General features: G+C 58.2%; 7 protein-coding genes across 7 annotated transcripts; 3 read left to right on the top strand and 4 right to left on the bottom strand.

The window, feature by feature from the left end:
• Positions 1–780: 780 nt before the first annotated feature.
• PG986_002318 (uncharacterized protein) lies at positions 781–9213 on the top strand (the record flags this gene model as incomplete). The annotated part of the gene is given in 13 exon segments (XM_066838540.1): positions 781–850; positions 900–1571; positions 1652–1907; positions 1972–2131; positions 2160–2288; positions 2351–3676; positions 3721–4143; positions 4215–4542; positions 4615–5420; positions 5449–7584; positions 7595–7716; positions 7805–7973; positions 8050–9213. 13 exon segments carry the CDS (start codon positions 781–783, stop codon positions 9211–9213), a joined length of 7761 nt encoding a protein of 2586 aa, XP_066707433.1.
• Positions 9214–9675: 462 nt separating this feature from the next.
• On the bottom strand, positions 9676–11226 carry PG986_002317 (ankyrin repeat protein; the record flags this gene model as incomplete). Its single annotated transcript, XM_066838539.1, has 3 exons — positions 9676–10548; positions 10608–11050; positions 11124–11226. 3 exons carry the CDS (start codon positions 11224–11226, stop codon positions 9676–9678), a joined length of 1419 nt encoding a protein of 472 aa, XP_066707432.1.
• Positions 11227–11706: 480 nt separating this feature from the next.
• On the bottom strand, positions 11707–12294 carry PG986_002316 (uncharacterized protein; the record flags this gene model as incomplete). The annotated part of the gene is made up of 1 exon (XM_066838538.1): positions 11707–12294. The coding sequence occupies one exon, from the start codon at positions 12292–12294 to the stop codon at positions 11707–11709; it is 588 nt and encodes a 195-aa protein (XP_066707431.1).
• Positions 12295–13116: 822 nt separating this feature from the next.
• Positions 13117–14631, top strand: PG986_002315 (nucleotide-diphospho-sugar transferase; the record flags this gene model as incomplete). Its single annotated transcript, XM_066838537.1, has 2 exons — positions 13117–13229; positions 13761–14631. 2 exons carry the CDS (start codon positions 13117–13119, stop codon positions 14629–14631), a joined length of 984 nt encoding a protein of 327 aa, XP_066707430.1.
• Positions 14632–15171: 540 nt separating this feature from the next.
• On the bottom strand, positions 15172–16259 carry PG986_002314 (carbohydrate esterase family 1 protein; the record flags this gene model as incomplete). Its single annotated transcript, XM_066838536.1, has 4 exons — positions 15172–15380; positions 15439–15479; positions 15546–15897; positions 15962–16259. 4 exons carry the CDS (start codon positions 16257–16259, stop codon positions 15172–15174), a joined length of 900 nt encoding a protein of 299 aa, XP_066707429.1.
• A 4652-nt stretch (positions 16260–20911) lies between these two features.
• Positions 20912–21958, bottom strand: PG986_002313 (uncharacterized protein; the record flags this gene model as incomplete). Its single annotated transcript, XM_066838535.1, has 1 exon — positions 20912–21958. The coding sequence occupies one exon, from the start codon at positions 21956–21958 to the stop codon at positions 20912–20914; it is 1047 nt and encodes a 348-aa protein (XP_066707428.1).
• Positions 21959–24114: 2156 nt separating this feature from the next.
• On the top strand, positions 24115–24357 carry PG986_002312 (Multicopper oxidase; the record flags this gene model as incomplete). Its single annotated transcript, XM_066838534.1, has 2 exons — positions 24115–24199; positions 24263–24357. 2 exons carry the CDS (start codon positions 24115–24117, stop codon positions 24355–24357), a joined length of 180 nt encoding a protein of 59 aa, XP_066707427.1.
• Positions 24358–24990: the final 633 nt, after the last annotated feature.

Raw genomic sequence — 24990 nt, 5'->3', positions numbered from 1 at the left:
AGACTGTCTATAATGAGGCGATGAGGAATTAGCCGTTTCATGCCACTCCGGGACTCGGGACAAACTCAACCCTATCCGCGTGCACAAACCTTTGCCCCTGATAGTTACGGTGACACCAGCCCATTGATGATAGCAACATGACCACTAGGTCGACTATTGCCAGCTTGGCTGGCTGACATGCAGGATTTGACCAATGGGAGTCAGATATATCGGTTGTTTCTGACAGGAGTTAGCATTGCACAGCTGTGGAATCTCTTGGGTGTGGTCAGGATCGGCGCGTCCACGCCCCCCCCTTTCCAAACCCTCTTTGATAGGTGTTCCCGGGACATGGGTGAACGATTCGGATTTGCATTGCAGTCGTGATCTCAATACAATCAATTACGGCAAGTCGGTTCACTAAAATGCCGAAGCTGTATTCTAATAGTACAACCCACATGGAGTACATACCATGCCAAGGTCATTGCAATCCGATAGTCGGAGGTGACGTGGGGACCATGTGGCAAAGTCATGAATACAGATTATTCTGAGGGCTATTATTGGTGGCGGGGAGTTTATCCACGATAGCAGGCACGGAATGGCAACTAAATATGGGTTGAAGGCGTGACTATAGTCAACCCATATATACTCAAATACCCACATGAATCAGGCCTAATCTGAGACAATTGATGAGGTCCACCATTTATCCCGTTCTTGAGCACTTTAACTGCTATACATTCGCCCTCATCACATTCTGGAGATCTGACAGCTCTGTCCAAGACTGCGATAGAAAGGGTTGACAGAATGGCACCAATCACCGTCACAGAGCCACCAAGCTCCGATGCTTTGGAGCCTGTCGCAATCATCGGAATGGGTAACACAAAACTGCCTATGACATCCAAATGAGTACCTGACTGACGCAGCCTTAGGGTGCCGTTGGCCCGGAGACTCGGAGACACCGTCTGAGCTCTGGGGCTACCTGCAAGCCAAGCGGAGCTCCTACAGCAAGTTCCCCAAAGACCGGATCAACGGCGACGCGTTTTACCACCCTGACCCCAACCGACCCGGGTCTTTCAAGACTGAGGGCGGCTGCTTCCTCGAGGCCGATGTCAGACAGTTCGACGCGAGTTTCTTCGGGGTCCACCCCAAGGAGGTTCTGACCATGGACCCAGCCCAGCGCAAGTTTTTGGAAGTGGTCTACGAGGCCATCGAGTCCGCGGGCGTGCCGCTGGACAAGCTATCGGGTTCCAAGACCGGGACGTTTGTGGGCAACTTCAACTATGACCATCAGCTCATGCACTACCGCGACCCTGAGTACGCCTTGCCATACTCTGTCACGGGCAGTGGTATTACCATCTTGAGTAACCGCATCAACTACATCTTCAACCTCAAAGGCCCGTCCATGACCCTAGACACGGCCTGCTCCAGCTCGCTTTATGCTCTCCATCTGGCCTGCTCCGCCATCCAGACTGGGGATTGTGACTCGGCTGTCGTGGGGGGCACCAACCTCATCCTGACTCCCGAATGTCAAATATTCTCTTCCGTCTTGGGGGCCGTTTCGGCCACCTCGGTGTGCCACACGTTTGACTCGCGAGGTGAGTCATGTCACCCATGATTAAATCACTGCTGCACGGTGATGCAATGATACACCTGAGGGTCGCTGACGAGCTGACAGCGGATGGATATGCCCGCGCCGACGGCATCGGGGCGCTTTACATCAAGCGGCTGTCCCAGGCGGTGGCGGACGGTGATCCCATCCGTGCCGTCATACGCGGGACTGCCTTCAATGCCAACGGGCGTACAGGGGGCATCACGCATCCGAGCCCGGAGGGCCAAGAAGCTTGCATCCGTAGAGCGTACGAAAGGGCCGGAGGACTGGACATGTCCCTGACAGGCTACTTTGAGTGCCACGGAACCGGAACGCCCGTTGGGTAGGTCCACTATTAACCAACCTGCCACTCGAGAACCTGGAAATGCGCTGACCTGCTTGGGCAGCGATCCCATCGAAGTAGCCGCCATCGGAGAGGTCTTTGCGGCCACAAGGTCCGCCTCCAATCCTATGCTGATTGGGTCTATCAAGTCCAACATGGGCCACAGCGAGCCGTCAAGCGGCATTGCCGGCGTCATGAAAGCCGTGCTCGCGATAGAGCAGGGCGTGATACCCCCCTACCGTCGGCATCCAGACACTGAACCCGGACGTAGACCTGAAGGAGGGGCGGCTGAAGATTGTCACCGAGAGCGTACCCTGGCCGGACCTGGACATCAGAAGAGCCAGTATCAACTCGTTCGGCTACGGAGGATCCAACGCGCACGTGAGTCCTTCCCCCTGAACTACAGCGCATTCCATTCTCTGGGAGTTGACATGCGTGCCTAGGTTATCGTCGAGTCTGTCGAAGCATTGCTGCCAGGGTACCGATCCAGCCACCAAGCCAGCGCCGATCATGGCGGCCTGGAGACGTTCGCAAGAATGAATGGCATCCCTGCCGTACAGCCTCCTCGTGCCACGACGGACCAATCCAGCTGTAACGGTCATGCAAATGGCACCAGGCACCAGGTGGCAGAGACGACCAAACTACGAACGTCCCACTCGAAGAAGCAGTACCTGCTTCCATTCTCTGCGCATGATGAAAGGACATTGCTTGCTAATTATGCCGCGCTGCTCAGGTCACAAGGCAAATGGGACCTGCAGGACGTTGCCTATACATTGAGCGGCCGGCGGAGCCGTTTCCCGCAGCGGTCCTTCATCATTAAGGACCTCACAGAAGGGCTGACCGGCTTCCCAGAGGAGCTACCACCGCCCAAAAAGGTACCTGCCACTGCGGCCCCGACTCTGGGGTTTGTCTTCACGGGCCAGGGCGCTCAGTGGCCTCGCATGGGAGCAGCCTTGATGGCGGAATACGCCAGCTGCTTGGCCACGATTCGACGCCTGGACAAGTACCTGGATGATCTGGACGAGGGAGTGTGCCGAGACTGGAGTATTGAGGAAGTCCTCCAGCAGGGCCCGGAGCACAGCCCCGTACACCAGGCGGAGCTTTCGCAGCCGCTGGTGACTGCGTTGCAGATCATGCTCGTCAACTTGCTGTCTCAGTGGGGCATAACCTCGGGCGCCGCCATTGGCCACTCGTCCGGCGAGATCGCGGCTGGCTATGCGACGGGCATACTGTCGGAACAGGAAGCCATCACGGTGGCGTACCTTCGAGGCCGAGCCGTCTCGCAAAACCGATCCCGCGGTCTCATGATGGCAGTCGGGGCCTCCTTGTCGCGGGTGCAGCCACTGGTCGATGGGTACGACGGCACCGTCAAAGTCGCCTGTCACAACTCCCCCGAAAGCCATACCCTGAGCGGGGACGCCGACAACATCACGGACCTCAAGCGCCGGCTCGACGAGGAGAAGATCTTCTGCCGCCTCCTGCAGACCAGCAACAACGCTTACCACTCGGACCACATGAAGGCGCTGGGGCCTAAATACGAAAGCGATCTCAACGTCCTCATGCCCAGGAAGTCGGCCGCCCGGTCCTTGAACAAAGGGGTTTCCAAGGTCCGCCCCGCCTCCCAGGCAGTGTTCTTCTCCTCCGTGTATGGTCATGCCGCACCTTGGTCCATGCTCGACGCGAAATACTGGCGCCGGAACCTCGAGTCACCGGTGCTTTTCCACCAAGGCGTAGCCGAGCTAGTCACCCGCGCCCCCGTCGACATTCTCGTCGAGATCGGTCCCCACGCAGCCCTGCACGGGCCCTGCGGCAGCTGTCCCAGACGATGAGCGAGAGCCAGGGCAATAGCAGCAGCAGCAGCAGCAGCAGCACCAAGTTCCCCGAGTACCTCCCGACCCTGACGAGAGGAGGCGACGACGTGAAGAACGTGCTGACGCTCGCGGGCAACCTCTTCACCCGGGGCTACAACGTCGACGTCAGCCGGGCCAACGCCGCCGAACACCGGGGCGGCAGCCAGTTCCAACTGGGAAGAGTCGTCACGGACCTGCCCCGCTACCAGTGGCAGTACCCCCGCGAGGCGATGCTCTTCGAGAACCGCTACACCCGCGAGTGGCGGTTGCGCATGCACCCGCGGCACGACATACTCGGAAGCAGGATCCCCGGCACCAACCGGTCGGAGCCCCTGTGGCGGAACAAATTGGCCGTGACAAATGTCCCGTGGCTGACTGACCATCGTGTGCGTGACCTCCTCCAGGTACTTACATATGCGCACTATTTTTCTCTGTGCTAACTGGGTGCCTATATTAGCTCGGAAAGGATGTTGTGTTCCCCTCGACGGGCTATATCGGCATGGCGTTGGAAGCCGCCAGCCAGATCGTCGAGATGCAAGGCCGCCAGGTCTCGGAAGTCGAATGCTACGACATCCGAAACGTGAGCCTGTCCAAGGCGCTCATCGTGCCGGAAGACGACTTCGGCATCGAGACTTTGTTCACCATGCGGCCGGCCTCGCTGAATACCGTATCACGCCACCGGTGGCTTTTCGACTTCGTCCTGACGACGGTATCCACGGACGGCGGCGTGGATACGTTCACGGAACATTGCCGGGGACAGGTGGAAATCGGCTTCGAAAAATATCGTACGTAATAATTCCGTTGATCCCTTTTTCGCCAGAAACTGTGTTTTTGATCCGATTTGGGAAACCAAGCAGCGTGCCCCGAGAGCCCTACTGTCGCTGCAATACAGGGCTCGCCCTATCGGAAACGAATTGTCAACACCGCACAGTGGTACGAGAGCTTTGCAAGGGTAGGCCTTTGTTACGGGCCCATGTTCCAAGGCCTGTCCAAGATCTCGGCCATCGGCCAAGAGAGCTACTCCCAGGCGCTGGTAGGGTTGGAGCCGGCCGCCAAGGCCATGCCGGGCGAATCGAGATACATCCTCCACCCTGCATCGCTGGATGCCGCCATGCAGCTCTCCATCCTCGCCGCCCACCAGAACGTGGCCACCAAGTTCCAACGGGCCTTCATGCCCACCGCCATGGAAAGCGTCAAGGTGTGGCCCAACAACGTGAGCCAGGGCACACACGCCCAAGCCTATGCCAGGGCCACCCTCAAGGGGATCCGGGGGTTGGCGGCCGACGTCGTCCTGCTCGGGCCCGACGGCCGACGCGTGCTGGAGGCATCCAACATCTTCCTGACGTCGTCGGACCAGTCGGCGCCCAGGCTCATCGACGAGTCCAGGCCCTACACGCGCATGGTGTGGAAACCCGACTTTGACTACTTGACGTCCGGAGTCCTGTCGAGGCTGTATCCCGAAGTCGTCCTCGAGAGCGATGCCGTCATTCCATCGCTAAATCACCTCGCGCTGCATCAGCTCATCCACTTCCAATCCACGCACGCCGAGCTGTTCGAAAGGGGCTCCGACCAGCCGCATCTGCAGAGGCTGCTCGACTGGACGACGGAAAAGCTGGCGGAGGCGGTGGCCGATCCCAACAGCCCGGCCGCGCAAATTGCGGGGGTACGATGGCCCGCACCGAGCCCGGGAGATCGGGCGGCTGTCGGCCAGGCTGACGCCGCGGTCCTCGGAGGCGCGGCTGATGTGCCACCTTTACGACAACCTCGGCGCCATCTACAGCGGCGAGGCGTCGGGGATCCAGGTGGCGCTGCAGGACAACCTCCTCCTCGAGAACTACGAGACGGGCCAGGTGTACCGGGAGGGCAACCGAAGGCTGGCTGCCGTGATGGCCTTGCTCGCCCACCAGAACCCCGCCATGCGCATCCTCGAGGTCGGCGCCGGCACCGGCAGCGCCACCAACGAGATCCTCCCCGCGCTCCAGGGCGAGGACAACTGGCGCCAGTACGCCGAGTACCGCTTTACCGACACCACCCCTTCCTTCCTGGCCAGCGGGGAGGAGCGCTTCGCCCGGTGCGGCGGCCTGACCTTCGGCACCTTCGACATGGAGCAGAGCGGCGAGTCCCAGGGCTACGCGCAGGACTGGGACGCCGTCGTGGCCTCCAACGTGGTCCACGCGACCTCGGACATCCACGCGACCCTCATCCACGTCCGCGGCCTGCTCCGGCCCGGCGGCAGGATGGTCCTCCTGGAGCTGACGCGCTCCCAGCTGAGCGCAGGCCTCGTGCTGGGCACCTTCAGCGACTTCTGGAAGGCCGACCACGACCCGAGGTACCCGCGCCACGATGGCCCGTTCCTCAGCAAGGCGCTCTGGGAGGCGGTGCTGCCCGCCGCGGGCTTCTCCGGCCTCGACTTCCACCTCGACGACTACGCCGGCGCCAACGTGTCCACGACCGTCCTCTGTACCACGGCCGTCGAGCCGGCCGTCCAGGTACCCCGGCCCTTGGCGGGGGCGGAGTCCCGGACGTACGGCATCGCCGTCGTCTACCGGGACACCCCGCCGCCGTTCGCGCAGCCCATGGCCGATTGCATTGCGGAGGCCAACGGAGCCCCGGTGTCCGTCGTGCCGCTCGCCGGGCTGGAGGCCGATACGAGCTGTGATCGTTTCGTATTCGTCCTGGAAACCGCCGGCTCGTTCTTCCTCGACGTCACGCCCGAGGAGTGGGCCGTCTTCCAGTCCATCCTGGTCCGCCCGGCGTCTTCGTCTCTCTGGGTTACGTGCGGCGACCTCATGAACGGCACCGAGCCGTTACACGCGATGGCCTCGGGTTTGGCCCGAGGCATCAGAACCGAGAACATGTCGCTCCGCTTCGGCATCCTCGATCTGGACCGCGTCCCGAACGCTTCCGATTCGGCCGTCTTCAGCCTGGTCGGGCGGCTCGAGAGGCAGATATCCCACGGCCGGGGACCCAAGGAAGACTCCGAGTTCCGTTATAAGAACGGCGTGCTACACACCAGTCGCTTGGTCAATGACGCGACCCTTGTCGAGCAGTCCGGTGCCGCGACGGACCAAGAGCTGGCAACGGAGAAGGTTCCCTTGCGGGATCTCACGACGAGGCCGCTCCAGCTAGCAATCGAGAAGGCCAGCGTCTTGAGCACGGTGTACTTCAAGTCGGACCCCGCGTTCTCCAAGACGCTGCGCGCGGACGAGGTGGAGATCGAGGTACGGTACGCCGGGGTCAACAACAAGGACATCGCCGTCCTCACCGGCCGGCACCACTCGGACAGTTTCAGCGACGAATGCTCGGGCGTCGTCACCAAGGTCGGGAGCGGAGTCGAGGGTCTGAAGCCGGGCGACCTGGTGTACTGCCAGTCCTTTGCCAAGTTCGGCAATTACGTGAGGGACAAGGCCGCCTTCTGCCAGCGCCTCGAGGGCGGCGACACGCTCGAGGGCACGGCGACGCTGCCCGTCGCCTTCAGCACCGCCATCCACGGCCTGATGGAGCTCGGCCGCCTGGAAAAGGGGGAGACGGTACTGATCCAGTCGGCGACGGGCGCCGTCGGCCTCGCCGCGTGCCAGATCGCGCGCATGATCGGCGCCGAGATCTTCGCCACCGTCGGCGTCGGCGCGGGAGAGAAGAACAAGAAGGCGGAGCTGCTGGCGATGGGCTTCGGCATCCGGGAGGACCACATCTTCCCGTCGCGGGACAGGTTCACGCCGCAGGCCATCCTCGAGCGCACCGGCGGCCGCGGCGTCGACGTGATCCTGTGCAGCGCCCGCGGCGAGCTCATGCACGAGTACTGGCGGAGCGTCGCCAGCGGGGGGGCGGTTCATCGAGATTGGGAGGACCGAGGTCCTGGACAAGGGCAGTCTGGGTCTCGACGTCTTCCGCCGCAATGCCACCTTTGCCTCCTTTGATCTGGAGGTGATAAGCACGACGAAGCCCCAGGTAACCGCCAGGTAGGCAAAAGTCTTTTTTTTTCCACCTTCGCCCATAAAAGCTGCGTTGTAGTGGACGGACACCGCCTGCTAACAAGACGTATTCCAGGTTGATGAGAACGATACAGAAGTTGAAGGCTGAAGGCCACATCCGGCCTCTACCGTCAACTCGGTTCCATGCCGCTGAGATTGACAAGGCATTCATGACGTTTACCAAGGGCCTCCATATCGGGAAGCTGCTCGTCAGCTACGACCACGACTCCGAGGAAGGCGTCACCGTAAGTTTGAGTTGCTTCAATAACTGGCCGAGTGTCTCTGCAGAGGACCTTTTAACTCACACCGCTGTCTGTGCAGGTACAACGGGATCCCTTCGTCGCCAAGTTCGACCCGGACGCCACGTATCTCCTTGTCGGCTGCCTGGGCGGCCTCGGCCGCAGCTTCAGCACGTGGGCCGTCTCGCGCGGCGCCCGGCACCTGCTCTACCTCTCCCGCTCCGGCGCCGCGGACGGCGAAGCCAAGAGCTTCGTCGAGGGCCTCCGGGGCTGCGGCGTCGAGGTCTCGATCGTCCGGGGCGACGTGACGTCCTTTCCGGACGTGCAGAAGGCCGTGGAGGCGGCCGGGCGGCCGATCCGGGGCGTCGTCCAGGGCGCGCTCGCGCTGCACGACGGCCTGTTCGAGGCCATGTCGCTCGAGCAATTCCAGGCGACGGCCCGCCCGCGCGTCGTCGGCACCCTGAACCTCCACCGGGCGACCCGGCACTGCCCGCTCGACTTCTTTGAGCTGTGGTCCTCGTGGACCGTCGTCTTCGGCACGTCGACCCAGAGCAACTACCTCGCCTCCAACGCGTTCCTCGACGCCTTCGCCCGCCACCGCCGGGCCCGGGGCCTGCCGTGCACCAGCCTCGCCCTCAGCCAGGTCCTCGGGGTCGGCATCGTGTCGTACATGCCCGAGTACCAGCAGGCCATGGTCCGGAACGGGTACTACGGCAACGACGAGGGCGAGTTCCTGCGGTACTGCGAACAGGGGATCCTGCCGCCACCGGGGCCCGCGCATGTCCTGGATCCGGCCTTCAGGTACGACCCTCAGACGCTCGGCCACCTCTTGGTAGGCATCGAGCCCGCGGGTCTCCGGAACTTAGGCCAGCAATACCCCATCTCGGACATGCCGTGGTACCATGACCCGCGGTTTCAGAACCTCATTCAAGCCACGGCCCTGCTCTCCTCCGCGGGCCAGGACCAACGGGGTGCGGCGGCAGCAGCAGCATCAGGGGACGAGGGCAGTACCGCCCTGGACAGGATCGTGGGGAAGCTCTCGCGGCTGCTTTACATCCCCGTGGACGAGGTGGACGTGGACCAGGCCATCAGCCATTACGGCATCGACAGCATGGTGGCGGCAGAGCTTCGGAATTGGTTCCTCTCGGCGTTTGGGAGGCAGGTCAGCATGCTGAAGTTGCTGAGCGCTACCATGACGGTCCAGAAGCTGGCCGAGGAGGCGGAAGATGTGCTGACGGCGGAGTAACTGGGATTTTCAATAACACAGATCCATTTCACCTGTAACAAATGAGGCCGGAGTAAGCCTCCGGATCTCGCGAACTAGGGTAGTAGATTGTACAAGAAACAGGCCCAAGGCTGCAAAATAGTTGACCTCCGAAGCCACTCGGCCTGAGCCGCTCGGTCTTTGAACAGCCCCGTCTGACCTTTCTCGGTAGACCAGGGGTTTGACGAAGTATCCTTGTCTTCCTTCGTGGAGACGGAACTAGAGCTGACCGCAACCACGGGTAACGCCTTTGTCTCTGCGACTATCATTTGTCTCCTATCTTCCCGTTCTGGTGAACTTGTCTACATATTTGGTTTGTCCCTTGTCCCTGACTTCTCACACATCAACTCTCGCGGCGAAATTGGACGACCCCGAGTTATGGACAAGTTTGGAACTTGCCCAATGTCTGTTGGTAAGTCTAGTCCTAGTACGCCGTTAGCAGCATCACAACTCCTCATCCGGCCAATCGTAAAGAAACTGATCAAGACTCCCTTTATCATCCGTTCCGCATCGCCGGAGAATCACATCCCTCCCCACAACCTCCCGCTCAAGCACTTCCATCATAGACTCCAACCCCCAAAGCGTGGCCAGCGACATAGCCCAGCCCCCGCTCTCCGGTGTATCCAGCCGGGAACCGTACCGGCGCAGCAGACGGAACATGTCCATATCCTCCTTCAGCACAGCCAGCACGACAGGCGGTGGGCTACCCGCGTCGGCATCAGTCCCGGCCGCGAGCAGCGCCTCGGCCACCGCGAGCCAGCCCTTGCGCGCCGCCACCATCAGCGGGGAGCGGGTGGGGTAGAACCGGTTCGGGTCGGCGCCGTGCTTGAGGAGGAGCCGGACGGTTTTGGCGTTGCCGTACTCGACGGCGTTCATTAGAATCTTGTAGGGTTCGTCGTAGTAGCTTTCGATTCCGCCCTGTTGCTCTCGCTTGGGGTATACGCCTTGTTTGAGGAGATGCTTCACCATGTCTACATGGCCGTACCTCGCCTTTTTGCACAGCGTGCTCATTTCGTCGGCGATTGAGACCGGCCATATGTCTATGGCCTGTTCGTACTGGTCCGGAAAGCGCAGCTCTTCGATCTCGTACTCTTCGAGGGCCACCTTGCGGGGCTTCGGCTGGTTGTCAAAGGCAAATTCATACACGTCTCGCTGGCCACACCGGGCGGCGAAGCTGAGAGTCGGGCTGACCACCCTCGGGTCCAGCGGCCCGTCGGGATTGTAGTCCGGGTTGGCCGAGAGGAGGAGCCGCAGCATTGGCACGTCGCCCGCGAGAACGGCGGCGTCCCACGGCCGGCCGAAGACGCGGCTGGAGACCTCCCCGATCCGCCAGTCTCGGGATACACTAAGCGGTGCTGCGTGGCGGCCTTCTCGACAAAGGGCCGACAGCCAAGATGCGCGGCTGCGACCAAGAGGTCATCTTCGAGGTCCTCGGCCGAGCCCGGTTCAATCCACGGACTCCTGCGAACCCATGACAAGAGGTGGGCTCTCTGGGCCCGGTCGCCGTTCGTTCGCGACGCAAGCCGGCAGAGCGATTGCAAACGCGCCATGATGGCGGGCGGTTCCGCGTCGCCAGCCTGCTCGGAGATGACGACGGCGGCGCGCCGAATGCGCCCGGGCATGGACTCGGGATCTGGCTCCCGCCATGCGTGATACGCCAAATATCGGTAGACGTAGGAGTACCATTCCGGGTGGATTCGCTCGTCCGTGGGGCGCATGGTATGCCATTTGCTGCGCATTCTATGCCATGCCTCCGGGGTGTCGTGATGCAGAAGACGCAGACGGAAGATGGTGTCGTCGATGAAGGACTTGAACCAGTCTATAGACCGCAGGTGGCGTGAGCATATGATGGCATCTTGAAATATGGATACGTTGTCAGCGTGGCAACTTACGGCTCACGATGCGGAGTCGCATCACTCGCTTGAAGTCACGCGAGTGGGCGATTGCTTCGAAAATGCGCTCCACGAGCTCCGGAGGGAAGTCCACCAAGTTCATTGTGGTTAGTTGGTGGGAGTATCAAAGCTTAGATGTGAGTCACTTAATACTACTTAAGGAGTTGGCCTACAGGTGGTAGTTTGCGTCTGGAGGAATTGGGTGCCTAATGAGATTGGATAAATCAATAGCGCCTCCGTCATTGCATATATAGTGGTGTATCGCGGTAGATGCTCTCCTCATGTAATTGCATAAGGCGAATTACAGAAAAGGAGAACACAACAAGCAGATTGCCGGGACACGGCTGAGGCGGACCATTGTAATGCTATTTGAAGTATAAAAATGCGAAAAGTAAGGACCACTATGCGAGGTAATTCGCCTATGTCGTCACTTAAGTTGTTGTCTCTCCCACAATAGCACCAGGCCGAGACACAGGTGAACCCATGCTTCACCGAACGCTGCATACATTTCCCAGTCTCTTGTCCACTAAGTTGCCTAATTTCGCCCGTATTATAGCCAATGTCGCAATAACACAAGCATTGCTTACTTGGCAAACAGCCCAACCATGCTGCTGGCCCCGTTGGTCGGCTTCGGCAGCTGCGGCATCAGCGTCTGCACCCACGCCGCAATCTGCGGCGCCTGGATGGAGATCCGGCAGCCCGTCGCGGTCGACTCCATCTTGGTCTTGGAGCTCGACTTGGACTGCTTGTGGGAACCCGAGATGCTGAAGGGCCCGTACCCGACGGACAGGTTGGCCTCGGTGCTCGAGGCCGACACGGCGTTCTCGAGCTGCGTGGTGTCGCCGGAGAACTGTTCGGAAAGGGGGGTGGGGGTTAGCAAGGATGACGACAATGGAAAGAAAGGGGAACAGGAGATAAGACAGGTGCTAACGCTGAGCTGAATGTCGGCGGCGGCGACGACGAAAGCCGTGGGGTACGACGAGAACTGCTGATGGGGGCCGCTCGGCGTCTGGTCTTGTTCGTAGAGCCGCTTCAGCTCGGCCGCGCCAGGAGAGATGTCGGACTTGCCAGAGTCCAACTCGGCATCGCTGAAGAGCTCCGCGTGAAGCCAGGGGCGGTCGATCTCCACAACCATGCAGTCCATGGTGATTTCCACCTCGAGGTTGGACATGGAGGATATCGCCTTGCTGCATGGTACCCATTGATGCACTGTTCAAAGGGGATAACTACAGTTGTATCCAGGCTGTCGAGAAGGATATGTCGACGCTCAAGACCCTGGACGGTAAACCATTGATGGCCGCACAGATTCGGAGCGAGGCGGAACTGGAAATCATACATCATGAACTTGGTGAACAGGAAAGCTGGACTAATCCGCGCTAGTTGTGGCATTCGAGCCAGCATGGCCCAGCATTGGCATCAGTCCTCAGTTGTACCGTCTCTTCTTGTTTCCCTTCATCATTTTTTTGGTTCTAGTACAGGTCAACATGATGCCGCGATTTGATACCTCTACATGTTATGCTATTTGAACAAATACCCATCAGAGCACAATACCTTATTTTTTAGTTGATATGTGTTGAGTTTGCTCGGTGCTGTGTCACTTGCTCCTGCTGGCATGCGCTGGTATGAGCCGAAAAGCAAAAGAACAGGTTGAAATGTGATTAGTAGAGTCAACAAGCACTGGTATTCAACTCTTTTGACCACCCACCCTGGTAAACTTGATGCCCCAGGCCCAGAGTGGCTCCCCAGGGTAGGCCGTGTGAGTCCCGGGCGCCTGCGTATTGGGAGTCAAGGCGATGTCGGTCCAGGTGCCAGTCCAGACATCGCCTGTATTGGTCGTGGCCAGGCAGCCTGGTATCGCTCACAGGCTGCAGAACTTTGGCCAGGAAAATCAACGGACCTGGCACAGCAAGTGACGGAACTTGCGGTGGTGCCCGGAAAGGTGGCACCGGTTGCACAAGCCTCGGAGTAGCCGGTGGGACACGGGCCGTCGGTCATGCAAGGAGTGTCGGTCGTGAAGCCGGGTGGTATGCAGGACGCTGTCGGATTTGCACTCATCAGAACCGGCGTGGGCGCTCCGAACAGCTCCGAGAAGATGATGCACGCTGTGTAAGTCCTCACGAGCATGCAGCAGTACGTCGTACTACGATGAAAGGGATAGCCCCCATTGTTGCCAAGATGTGTGATGCGGTTAGAGAACAGCTTGCCATTGGAGGGTGACCCGAGCCCGAGAGAATGGTTCAGCCGTTGTTCGTCGATGTGAGTGGTGCGTATCCCTGACGCAGCCCGCCCCCAACATCCACTTTGCCGCCCGAACCTTTGGAAGACCAACTCACGTCGACGACCAACATGCAGGCTGTCAAAATGCCAGACAAAGACCCTCCCCGACAGCGATTGTCTCGTTGAATTCCTGCTTTCATTTCTACTTCCCTAGCCAGTTTTGATATCTTCTATGTTCAGTCAACGCGTCCCCGGGGAGGCCATTTCGTTTCGAGACACCTACTTATTTGCTTACCTCTCACACTTTGCAACATGGGAGCATTGGCCGCGTTTCCCTGGCGGAAGCGAAAGGACCTTATAGGGATTTGCGCCATCTTCGCTTCCCTCACGCTCGTTCTGACCTTCCGGCACCACACCGAGCCGAGCCAATACGCAATTCAAACCCCCTGAAACCCTGGAAACCCCTACAGCCCCTCTCATCCCCCAGAACATCTGGCAGATCTGGTTCCAGCAGGAAGGAGTTGCAGAACACTATCTCCACACCCCACAACTCCGCGAGACGGCTACCTGGCTTGGGATGAACCCAGGCCACCATTACAGGCTAGTCGGCCGCCAGTGGGGCGACAACTACGTCCGACAGCGGTTCGTCCAGGCTGCCGACAAGGACCTCGTCGACACGTACTTAGCCGTGAGGAACCACGGCCTGAAGTCGGATCTCCTGCGCTACCTGCTCCTCTACACCGAAGGCGGCGTCTATAGCGACATCGATACGATCGCCATGAAGCCGATCCAAGACTGGGTTCCTCCGCACCTCCGAGACGCCGCCAAGCTCGTCGTCGGCATCGAGTTCGACCGCCGCGACGGCGGCATGTGGGCCGAAATCCCCCACGACCTCCAGTTCTGCCAGTGGACGATCGCGGCCGCCCCCGGCCACCCGGCGTTCCGGGCCATAGCCGACCGGGCCCTGGCCTCTCTCCACGAGCTGGCCGACGTCGTGTACAACACGACGATGGCCGAGCTGAAGCCGACGAGCTTCGAGACGATGAACTCGACGGGGCCGGCGGCTTGGACCGACGTGGTCTTCGAGCAGATACAGCAGGTGCGGCCCGACATCACGACGCTGGCTAACCTCTCTCGGATACAAGAGCCAACGTTGTTTGGTGATATCCTTGTTTTGGGTATTGATGGGTTTGGCATGGGCCAGCCTCACTCAGGGGCCACCAATGATGGCTCGATCCCGGAGGCGGCATTGGTCAAGCACCTCTTCCGGGGGTCTTGGAGGAACTCTTGACAGAAGTAGTGCATAGCGGGGCTTGGAGTCTGGGAGTCTGGCATTGTCCCTGGCATGGGAGCTGGTTGAGTACAGTTAGGTCGTGATGTTATTTCATATGTAACATAGAGCAGCATGAGATGTTTCAAACGAGAATAGAAGCGAGGGACTTCAATATCACAGCAGTAGCTTTTAGTGTGTACGGCGCATACGTTTCAGTGTTATGATTACTGATCCCAAGTGGGCAAGCGCCCAACGCTATCATGCAAACGATGTTAAATTTTGTATACACTTGAACCATACACAACTAGATAAATGTTTTAACCTCGAAATCATTACCGTCGTAGCAGAATAGACTATCTGCCTGTTGGGTGCTATGTACTTTTGTTTCATATGTACCCGGTAGTATCCCACTTCCGCACTCCAGTGTGTAGCCTGCTTTTACGCAATTTTACAGAACACCAGCATGCTCATGAGTGCTTGTATCATCCGATCAGCCTTCGTGTCCTAGGTATACGACCTGGTTTCTCAGTCATCGTATAGCAGCAGATAATGGTTTACCTATGCAATGCCAAAGAAGGCAATGTCCATAGACTCGTGCACCGGAACCGTGTGGCCGACGCCGGCACCGCTGTATCCCACCAGCTTGGCCGTGGTGGAGGTTCCGTCACCGTAGATGGTCTGCGTGTATCCTTGCTGCGGGTTGTTTTGCGCCTGCTTGGAGGTTGTCAGGCCGAGCGCGTTGGACCACTGCTTCAAGGATTCCTGGTCTGCAAAATGGCGTGTCAGTAGATATACAATTAGCAAGCACGCTGAACTGGAACTTACAGTTGGGGTATCGGAGCGTGTTGTCGGAGGTTCCGTGCCAGCTGTGTCGCAATATTTGTCAGCCATAAAACTTTCTACATTTCTCGTGCCATGAATGGTGAACCTACATCAGCATCCGCGGCCGCTCCCCGGTGTAGCCCGGGTAGTACGACCGCACGGCGTCGCCCCATTGGGCGGCCGACTTGGAGACCTGGCCGTTGGCGCACTGGTTGTTCCACCCCGGCGGGTCCTGGGTGGCGGTCGAGCCCTGGACGAAGAAGCAGCCGTCGGGGACGCCGCTGTAGGCCGAGGCGGCCTTGAAGACGTCCGGGTAGGCGCCCGCGAGCACCTGCGTCATCATGGCGCCCGAGCTGCTGCCCGTCACGAAGGTGCGGTTGCGGTCGCCGCCGTAGTTCTTGACGGCGTAGTCGACCATGTTGGCGATGGTCTGGCTGTCGCCGCCGCCGTTGTGGGTCAGGGCTGGGGGCGCCGCTTGTCAGCATGGGAAGAACTGGATGGGTAGGAATGAGCAGGGAGGCCTTACTGGCCGTGGACGCGACGTCGAAGCAGCCGCCGCCCGACTTGGAGTTGGGGTAGATGATAATGAAGCCGTGCTGGTCGGCGAGCGGCTGGTAGCGCGTCTCCTGCGAGTAGCCCTGCGCGGAGCCCTGGCAGTGGTGCACGGCGACGACGATGGGCGCGGGCTTGGTCAGCGTCCGCGGCACGTACACCCACATGCCCAGCCGGGTCGGGCCGGCGTTGAAGCCGCTGACCTGTGTTGGGGACTGGCCGTTCCCGAGGGCGGCGAGTGTGGCCGTGAGGAGGGCGAACTTGAGCTGCATCGTGGTGGTTCTTGGTGATGTTGATGTCAATCGAGGGTGGATGCTGTACTGGAGGACGGTGCGATGTCTACTGGCGCATGAGATCAACAGCACTAGTCAGTCACTCTCGAGGGACGAGCCTCTTATAGATCACTTACCCGGTACTCGTATGCGCAACGCTTCTGGGCTGTGTCCTCCCTGTTAAGGCGGTGCCCAATCTTCCCCATTAGGACTGCGTTCCTTAATTGAGGACATATAGTGGTGAAGTCCCCAGCCCCCGTGCATATTTCCCATTTTCGGGAGTTCTTGTGTGGCGTCCCGGCTTCCATAGCCTGCGTGACGTACATGACTAGATGTCCAGTCAATTCGGAGACTGCAGCGGCTAATATATGATGCAATCTAGGGTAGACTGTGGGGTAGATAGCCGGGTATACCCCTCGATCGTCACGCGGTTTGCGGAAGCATCAGGCCCGACCGGGGGCCAAGGCGGCGTGACTGGTGGACTTTGGTGGACATCAATACGGGTAAAGTCACTGGCCCCGGCAATAACTAGACCGCCTCCAAAGACATAAAAAGTCCCTTTGGCCCGGGTGCGCGCGCTGCAAGGGGATGATTCAGACAGTGATGGTGTGTCCTTGTCTGCCAATCCATGCACGTGTCGTGCCATCCACCTAGAGGCGATAGGATTCGGGTTTCAATGTCGTGGATTTTGAGTTGGCCTCCATTAGATCGGCCGATTTCAAAGCTAGGCATGTTCTATGGAGTTTGGGGGGGAGAACCTGGGCTCAATGACAAGATGTCTCTTGACAGGAAACGATGAAAAGGCCACTTTAGTAGCAAGGCGAATGCCTACTCTCTCTCATGCACCCACGAGAGAGAAAAAAAGGGGGGAAACGGGGAAAAAAGGAGAAAAAAGAAAGTAGAAAAAGAAAAAAAAAGAAAAGAAAACAAGCTCAACCGGTAGTCACAAGAAGAAAAGATCCTTGACCAACTGTAAAGGAAACTGACATCCCGGGCGAAGTCCACGTGTGGTCAAACACAACGTCGGGGATGCTGGAGTCGAGAGACATGGCCAGGGCTAAGCGCCTGGTTCCAACCCGCGGAAACCCGATCAACGGCATTGGCAGTCAGCAGGTGCATTTGCAGAAACAGGCCGCTGCTTTGAAGCGTCGTATTCAACTTTATATGGCATGTGGAAATATTGTGAAGAAATCGGAATACTGTCATCGGCACTGTTTCAACCGCTCTGATTCCCCTGGACGTTCGTTCTTCAGCGGGTAGTTTTCTAGGAACTAACCTTGAGGGGGTTTTTTTAGCGGCCACTCAACAGTTTCGCTTGCGCTAGGGCGCGGCTCGTTCCTGTTGAACTGATCCTTGGCGGCCTGCCAACCACTGCGTTTGTCTTGGCTGTGACGGCTGAACAGAGGTGACACTGTAACAATGAGCTAAAAACCGGTTAGATCTACCCCCCAACGGTTAATTTTAGCTGCTTTTCACCCTATCGATAAGATCAATGTACCCTCATCGTTAACCCTCGTCGCAGCCAGCTTTCGAGCCAGCTTTCGAGCCAGCCTTTGAGCCAGCCAAAATCGACGAGCCGGCCAAAATCGACGAGCGACCTAGACTTCGCGTCGATCGGAAGGAATTGGCATCAATCGTACACAATCAACACATTTCCACGACGATGGCTTGGTGACGGTGGCTTGGTTTGGTGACGATGGCTTGGTTTGGTGACGATGGCTCGAATGCTGCGCATGTCGATTTTGGCTCAAAAGCTGGCTCGAAGGCTGGCTCGGACGATGGTTGGCGACGAGGGTACATTGTTGCTTTTTGGGGGCGTATAAATCGGTGTGTAAAGGGTGTGGTTGGAGTGAAAAATAGCAAAAACCCATTGATTTTAGCTCATTGTTACAGTGTCACCTCTGTTCAGCCGTCGCTGTCGCATCATTCGATATAAATCGTAGCACGAGCCGAATATGATTATTGGATCGTCTGCCACCTTAAATTTTTTTTTTAAATGACCCCTTACATTTGACGTGGTTGAATTGACAACATGTACCCTCGTATCTCTCCCTCCCTACCAATGCCACCGAGTCCCCAGCACATATTACCGAGTGACGGGCGTCACCCGGCAAATCAGGGCTTCCGGTCCCACACAATCCCACACTTCTGATCCAGCCAATCCCCCGTCTCCCTCTCGCACAGCTCCACGTCGAAGTGGTACAGGACACTGGCCGCCACCAGCCGCATCTCGTGCCACGCCATGTTCTGCCCGAGGCAGTTGCGGGGCCCCTACGCAAACGGCTGGTGCCAGTCCCGGCGGTCGTCCCGGTACTCGGCCCCGCCCAGCCAGCGCGCCGGCACGAAGCGTCCGGGGTCTTTCAAGGCGTGAAGGGTTCGCATCCAGGTTACCTGATCGCCATTGTAGTTGGTGATCCACCAGGGCATGCGGGTGATCTTGCAAAGCGTCGGCCCGGGGATGTCGCGGAGGGGGTGGAGAAACACGTCGTGCACGGCATTGGCCAACAGCCAGCCGAGAGCAATGGCGTTGCATAGAATGGGAAGGCTGTAAAAGGCCCCATAGACCTGTTGGGCCATGATGTCGTCATGAATGAGAAACATGGTGTCAGGTGTGACAGTCGCTCTTGGGAGGTTTGTTGGTGATGTTGGGACGAGGACAGAATTGTGCAAACCCACGCGGGCTTTTCTACCGGCTGCCTGGGACTGAAGCGGCGCACCATCTCCTCCGCAGGTTGCATTTCCAATTCTCCCGCTCCCTTGCCAAGGCTTTGCTTATCTATTCGCTCCTTTGAATCTCGCGGACTCGTGCGCTGAAGTTGTACGGCCATGTTGTGTGCTGCAGGTACATACTGCAGTGTGGCCTATCCGGTCACTACAAGCGGGAACCTCCGACTCGAGTGCTAGGCTCCTCGGGGCTTGCTTCGGCCCACCTTGGCTGCTTGGGTTTTTGCATTCACCGATTCTATAATATTTCATACGGCTATAGCACTACTTGCGCATGCGGCCTATGATTGCCATGATCCATGAAATGACGGTAGGGTATGAAGGGAGGGTGATGCGTGTAGCACATATCACCGTACGCAGTTTACTGTGGCCACGCGCTCTAAGCCGCTATCCGTAATGTGGTGATTTCTATAGGTAACCTGCCAGGTGGTAGTCTTCCCCAACTAACACATGGCTATTGCTGTAGTACCATGACGTCGATCGTAATACTAGTATTGTATGATGTGTAACCAACAACCTCACTACACGACACCGTGAGGGTGATAGACGACATACCTCTTTGCCCTCTATACACAAGGTTCTCATCATTCTTTGTAAAAAGTTGCACTTGGTACTTTAGCTTCTTCGTTGGGCTTACTTGCGGCCTCCTTGCCCATCCGCCAAATAGCACCAACCGCAACCTCCATATGGGTGGGTGGAGAGGGGAAGGTGCATGTCAAAACTAGGAATGTCGGAATCCTCTGAGGCTCTAAGGGCCGAAAGCTATCGTTGTCACGATTGAACGATTTATACGTCTTGAAGTGTCGGATTTTCTTGGCCGCATACACGAGATCTCATGTATTTGCACCAAAGGGCTACTCATCTCAACTGACAGCGCCGCCGAAATAGATGAACCAGAGCATGAACTGCCGTGTCTCCCTTCGACTGTCAGACCGTATGACGTTGGTGGCAGCTTACGTCGCATATCGCGTGATCGGTCTTCACAAATCACAGTTAGTGTGGCGTCGCACAGCAAGCAGCATCAGGCTCGCTAATGGTATGATACATGTCGGCACATTGCCCACAACTATGTTATTGGCTCCGTTATAGCATGCCAATTGCTGATCAGCTGTCTCGGTAAGAACTTCCGCCGCCAATATCGTTTCCGGCGAACAGAATCGGAAGGACGCTTGAGTCGACTCGTGAGTATATTTAAACCCTCGGCAGCCTAGCATGATTATTCCAGGCATAGTACTTGCTGCTTCCATAAACACCGTGGTAAGCCTCTACCTACCACACATATATCTACTGAAGCTGCTGTCTGGGTCAGAAAGGTTCCATCGAGGCTGAACCACACAGAAGGCGACACATAATCCTTCTACAAATCGAGAATCTCAACCTCACGATGCAAGACAATAACAATGGGAATAAAGGCGGGAAGCATGGCACCTGCGAATCGAGAGGTGCATATAACAATAACCCTCCACCGCCACCGCCACCGCCACCTCCACCCCAACCACCGACGCCCGCGAAGTAAGCATTTTCGACTTGATGCATACCAAACAAAACACCTCGAGCTATACACCGAGGCGAGAATCAAATCCCCGATGACGTAACACGCACACACACCAGGAGTTGCCGTCAAAAGGCGCTGCCAGCGCCAGTGCCACTTCCTGGCAGCTCGCTCGACGTTCGCGATAAACAAACATTGATATGGAGAGCCACGGGGCGGACAGACTCGGTGGGAAGTTCGTGTTATATGGAATTGAAACTGCTCATAATGTAACGACTTTGGAGTAGCGGTTGAGTTTGACAGGTTTATGGTTCGTTATAAAGTGATTCACTTCTTATGGGGTTTATTATCACACTGATGAAGATAATGGGACCAGAGGAATCGATCTCTCTTGTTAGCCTATCCAAGTTTGTGTTGCCTTGGGTGACGGCTTAATTCACTTTATACTACGAATCTCGTTCTCTACAAGATTGCTCGACGCCGACACTCCGATAGGCTTGCTTTTGCTGTTACTCTGTTTCACCACCCTGGGCTCCTCAGCCTCGAGCAGTTCCTGCACTTGCAACCCCGGCCACCGCTCCCGAAACAAGCGGGCCAAGTGCCGGATCCCCCATTCCTCGCACGTGCGGTGTCCCACGCACACCACCGCCATGCCCTTCTCCAACGCGGCCTCGAGCCCGGGCCCCCGGACGGCGCCGGTCAGGTACAAGACGCCCCGGCAGTCCACCACATCCGGAACCAGGCCCATTGCCAACGCCATTTCCGCGACCGTGTACACCTCTTCGGGGTGGAACGCGTTCATGATGGCGACGCATCTGATTTCGCCGTCCTTCTCGCCGTCCACGAGGCTTTCGCCCCTCTCCCCCTCGTCGTCATCCAAACCAAAGACGCCCTCAAAAGAGCCAAACTCCGTCTCCAGTCGCGCCTTCAGCGCCGCTCGGCCCGACGCGGTACGCAGCGGCCCCACGATCCCGATGGTCCGGTCGGGATCGCCCTTGTATCCTTGGAGGATGCCGGTGCGGGGCACGTCCATGCCCAACCCCGCCGCGAGCGCGGTGTTGTTCCCGACCGTCAGCGCCTCGTCGAAGGCCTTGTGCGACGCGGCGACGGTCGTGCCGCGGGGGACCCTCCTGCGGTCCAGCGCCCACGGGCGGTGGAGGAAGGCCCAACAAGGCGTGGGCGTCGTCGGCCTTGACCCCGACGAATCCGCAGCGGCCGCCCTAGTAAGGGCATCGTAGAAGCCGGGCGTCGGGGTGATGCTGAGTACCGCGTGCGCCGGCGTGGCCGTGGCGGGATTGAAGAACCTCTGTCGTGGGGTGTGGTAGTCAAAGGCTACGTCGCCCTGCCGGACTGGGAGTAGCGACTGAAGGAAAACATGGATCACCGCCATAGTTGGGCGGAGCACTATGGGCTGGGTAGTAGTTGCAGCGGCAGCGGTGGTGCTGGCAGGCAAGACCGGGATCAAGCCGGAACTGTGCTGCATGATTGGGATCTACGGCGGCCTGTCGCGAGCTTAACTTCCGTGAAGCGGTATGCTCGCCGGCGTGTCGGGCTGCGGTACATGAGCCTGGTGTTTCTTAAGTCCGGGCCCAAGGAATGAAATTGCACTTTAATCTATGACATCATCCCTGTCGCTATGCAGACACGCTACTGTTACTAAACTCCAACATTTCCTTTTTGCTTTCAACATGCGAGACATCATGCAGCTGTCGGTAAGATCTTCCAGTAAATTGGTTTATTGCCGGCCTTGCGGCCGGCGGGTGTCTTTGTGGGCCAATTTCCACCCGCCAACTGGCGATCAAGTCAGGGGGCGACAGAAAAGGGGCAGTCATCGGACTCTGGACAGCCACCGGACTGTTGATAGATAGCGCAACCCGTTGCCACCGGGCAACACACACAAGTACTTACGCGTCAACAAATACTTTGCGTGTCCCAAAGCACTCCCGCCAGCCTGGGCTGCATTTGCCATGGAGAGAGAGAGTTAAGCTTGAGTACAAGAAGCCGCCGCTGGTCATTCTAGCTAGATGCGCCGGCCAAGCCCTCCCCAGGCAACGCCATCGCCATGCGCCTCGCAACGCGCGTGGTGGCTTGACTAGGTGATGCTACTGGAGATCGCCCTCCACCCAAGCGGTTTGCCCAAGCTGATATTTTATGTAGGGCAGATCTCGATTAAAAATTCCGCCAAGGCTGGATTGGTTAATCACCCTATTGCCATCTCTCAATCTCCCCTATTTTTTTCGTCTAGCTGGGTAGCACTTAGGCGCATGTTGATTAGATACCCCAGGGTTTGAGGTCGTGGCATTGGAAATGGAAAAAACAAAACCCCGGTTGACCTAGCAGAGTGACCCGGTCTATCATGTGTGTTACCAAAGTTCTTGCCGTCTCCTGAGAAAGGCCCAAGCCCGACACAAGCGGAGAGGAGCCGTGATGCGCGTGCTGAGTCAGGCATAACTTGGGACAGCAGAATGTGGCGTCCAGGGGCCGCTATCCAAACTCGACATGGGCATGGGGGGGCATGACATGGCCCACTGTTACGACTGTTTATTTCCGTTCCGTGCGGATTCTGCCTAGAGGGAGGAGGTGATGAGTAGCTACACACACACACACACCCATTGCCCCACGCCGGCGCCAAGTGTCGGGAGAGATATCTCCCGGCCCTCGTGGTGGGCGCAAGTGGTGCCGCGTTAGCCTGATGCTTAGTTTCACCCGTTCGTCTGGTTCCTGTTTCTAAGATTAGTCTCGTGCATATTGACATCGTTCCAAACGCCCCAAGTATTCCTACACCTTGGTCTCGGTTTGCATGGCTCAGAGGTGAGTAGATTTGGTTTTATTTAAAGAGTAGGCATGTTGAATTTCGGTTCCCGTGTCCTTGATTGCCAGCCCTGACCCTAAAGTATACTCGGGCAAGCCAGTAGAAACCGACCCGGAATGAGGTGCCGAGTTGCCTGGACAGAGCCCAGGTCGAGCCGGACGACAATCCTTCAACCAAGTACCCACAATGTACATTCCGTCCGATCGACCGACCTATAAATAGCCACCCATCCCGATGGCCCTGTGGCTCAGGCCACACTCGTTGCCGGAAGCCGTTAGGCAGTATCAAGCTACTGCAGGCCAGGCCGAATGTCGTTGAACCTAAAGCACCTCTACGCCCGCTGCAATCAGTAAGTGCTTTCTTTCTTTTTTCGCAGTGCCTGCTACGACTCCATCGTCTCGCATCCTCGGACCACAGTCCGGCACCAGCTATGGGCGAGCGATGACGAGGCTCCCGTCCTTTACGCTTCAGCAACACTAGCAGGCTCTGCCAATGCCTACCTAAACTCTTTCGCTCGGTCGGCCATTGCCCCGGCTACGCGGCTACGCGGATCACAAACATCGCGAAGGCGAATGGCGGGAAGAAGGGGGGAGGGAGATCCTATAATAAGACCTGAGCTGCGTCTCTGTCCGTTTTGCCTGGTCTTTTCCATCCCACATCCCCAGGCTTGGCATTGCTTGTCTCTCCCGTTCCCATCCTTCCCATCTGGAAGACTCTTACTTTCTTTTTTGAATCTTTCGTGTCTTCTGGATCCGCCAACATTCGTTACTGGTAACTGGGAGAAAATACAATCGTATCCACAAGTCTACCGGCTGGAAACCGCGGCGATGGGGAACACCGCCAGCACAGCCTCGACAGCACCCAACTGGGGCGTCAGCGTCCCCAACCCGATCCAACTCGCCGGGAGGGACTGTAAGTGCTCTTGCCTTCAACATGGTGTCGAGGATGCAGTATCACAAACTAACCCGCCCACAGCGCTTTCGCTTTTGGGCACGCCCTTTGCGCCCGTATTTCCTCCGTTTCTGAAGAACAACCCGCTGCCCAACGGCTTTCCGTGGGGATCACTGTAGGCGAGAGCAAGAGACTGGAGAAGAAAGGGGCCATGCAGAAACGATACTGACCATAGCCGCACAGGACCTCGCAAAATGCCAATCCTTACCAGTCCATGCCCGACACGGGTGTGACGCGGTCCTACGCCTGGACCATCACCAAGCAAAACGCCGCGCCCGACGGGGTGAAGGTGCCGCTGGTCCTGGTCAACGGGCAGTACCCGGGCCCCGTGGTCGAGGCCAACTGGGGCGACTGGATCGAGGTGACGGTGACCAACAACATGTCCGACAGCCAGCCGGCGGCGATCCACTGGCACGGCCTGCTGCAGAAGCAGACGCCCTGGATGGACGGCGTGCCCGGCGTGGGCCAGTGCCCCATCGCCGTCGGCTCGGCCTTCACGTACAAGTTCCGCGCCGACCTGTACGGCACCAGCTGGTACCACTCCCACGTCGAGTCGCAGTACGCCTCGGGCAGCTTCGGCCCCATCGTCATCCACGGCCCGGACGAGAAGACGCAGTACGACGTCGACGTGGGGCCCGTCATGGTCAACGAGTACTACCACGAGTGGTGGGAGGACGTCCTGGCCGGCTTCCTCAAGAAGGAGCCCGTCATCACCCGCTCCGACAACAACCTGATCAACGGCAAGAACGCGT

Source organism: Apiospora aurea (genome assembly GCF_038362705.1).
Source record: "Apiospora aurea strain CBS 24483 chromosome Unknown utg000001l_segment0_segment0, whole genome shotgun sequence".
Classification (NCBI taxonomy): Eukaryota; Fungi; Ascomycota; class Sordariomycetes; order Amphisphaeriales; family Apiosporaceae; genus Apiospora; species Apiospora aurea.
The sequence above is the reverse complement of the archived record's forward strand: the minus strand, read 5'-3'. Positions and strand labels throughout refer to the sequence as shown.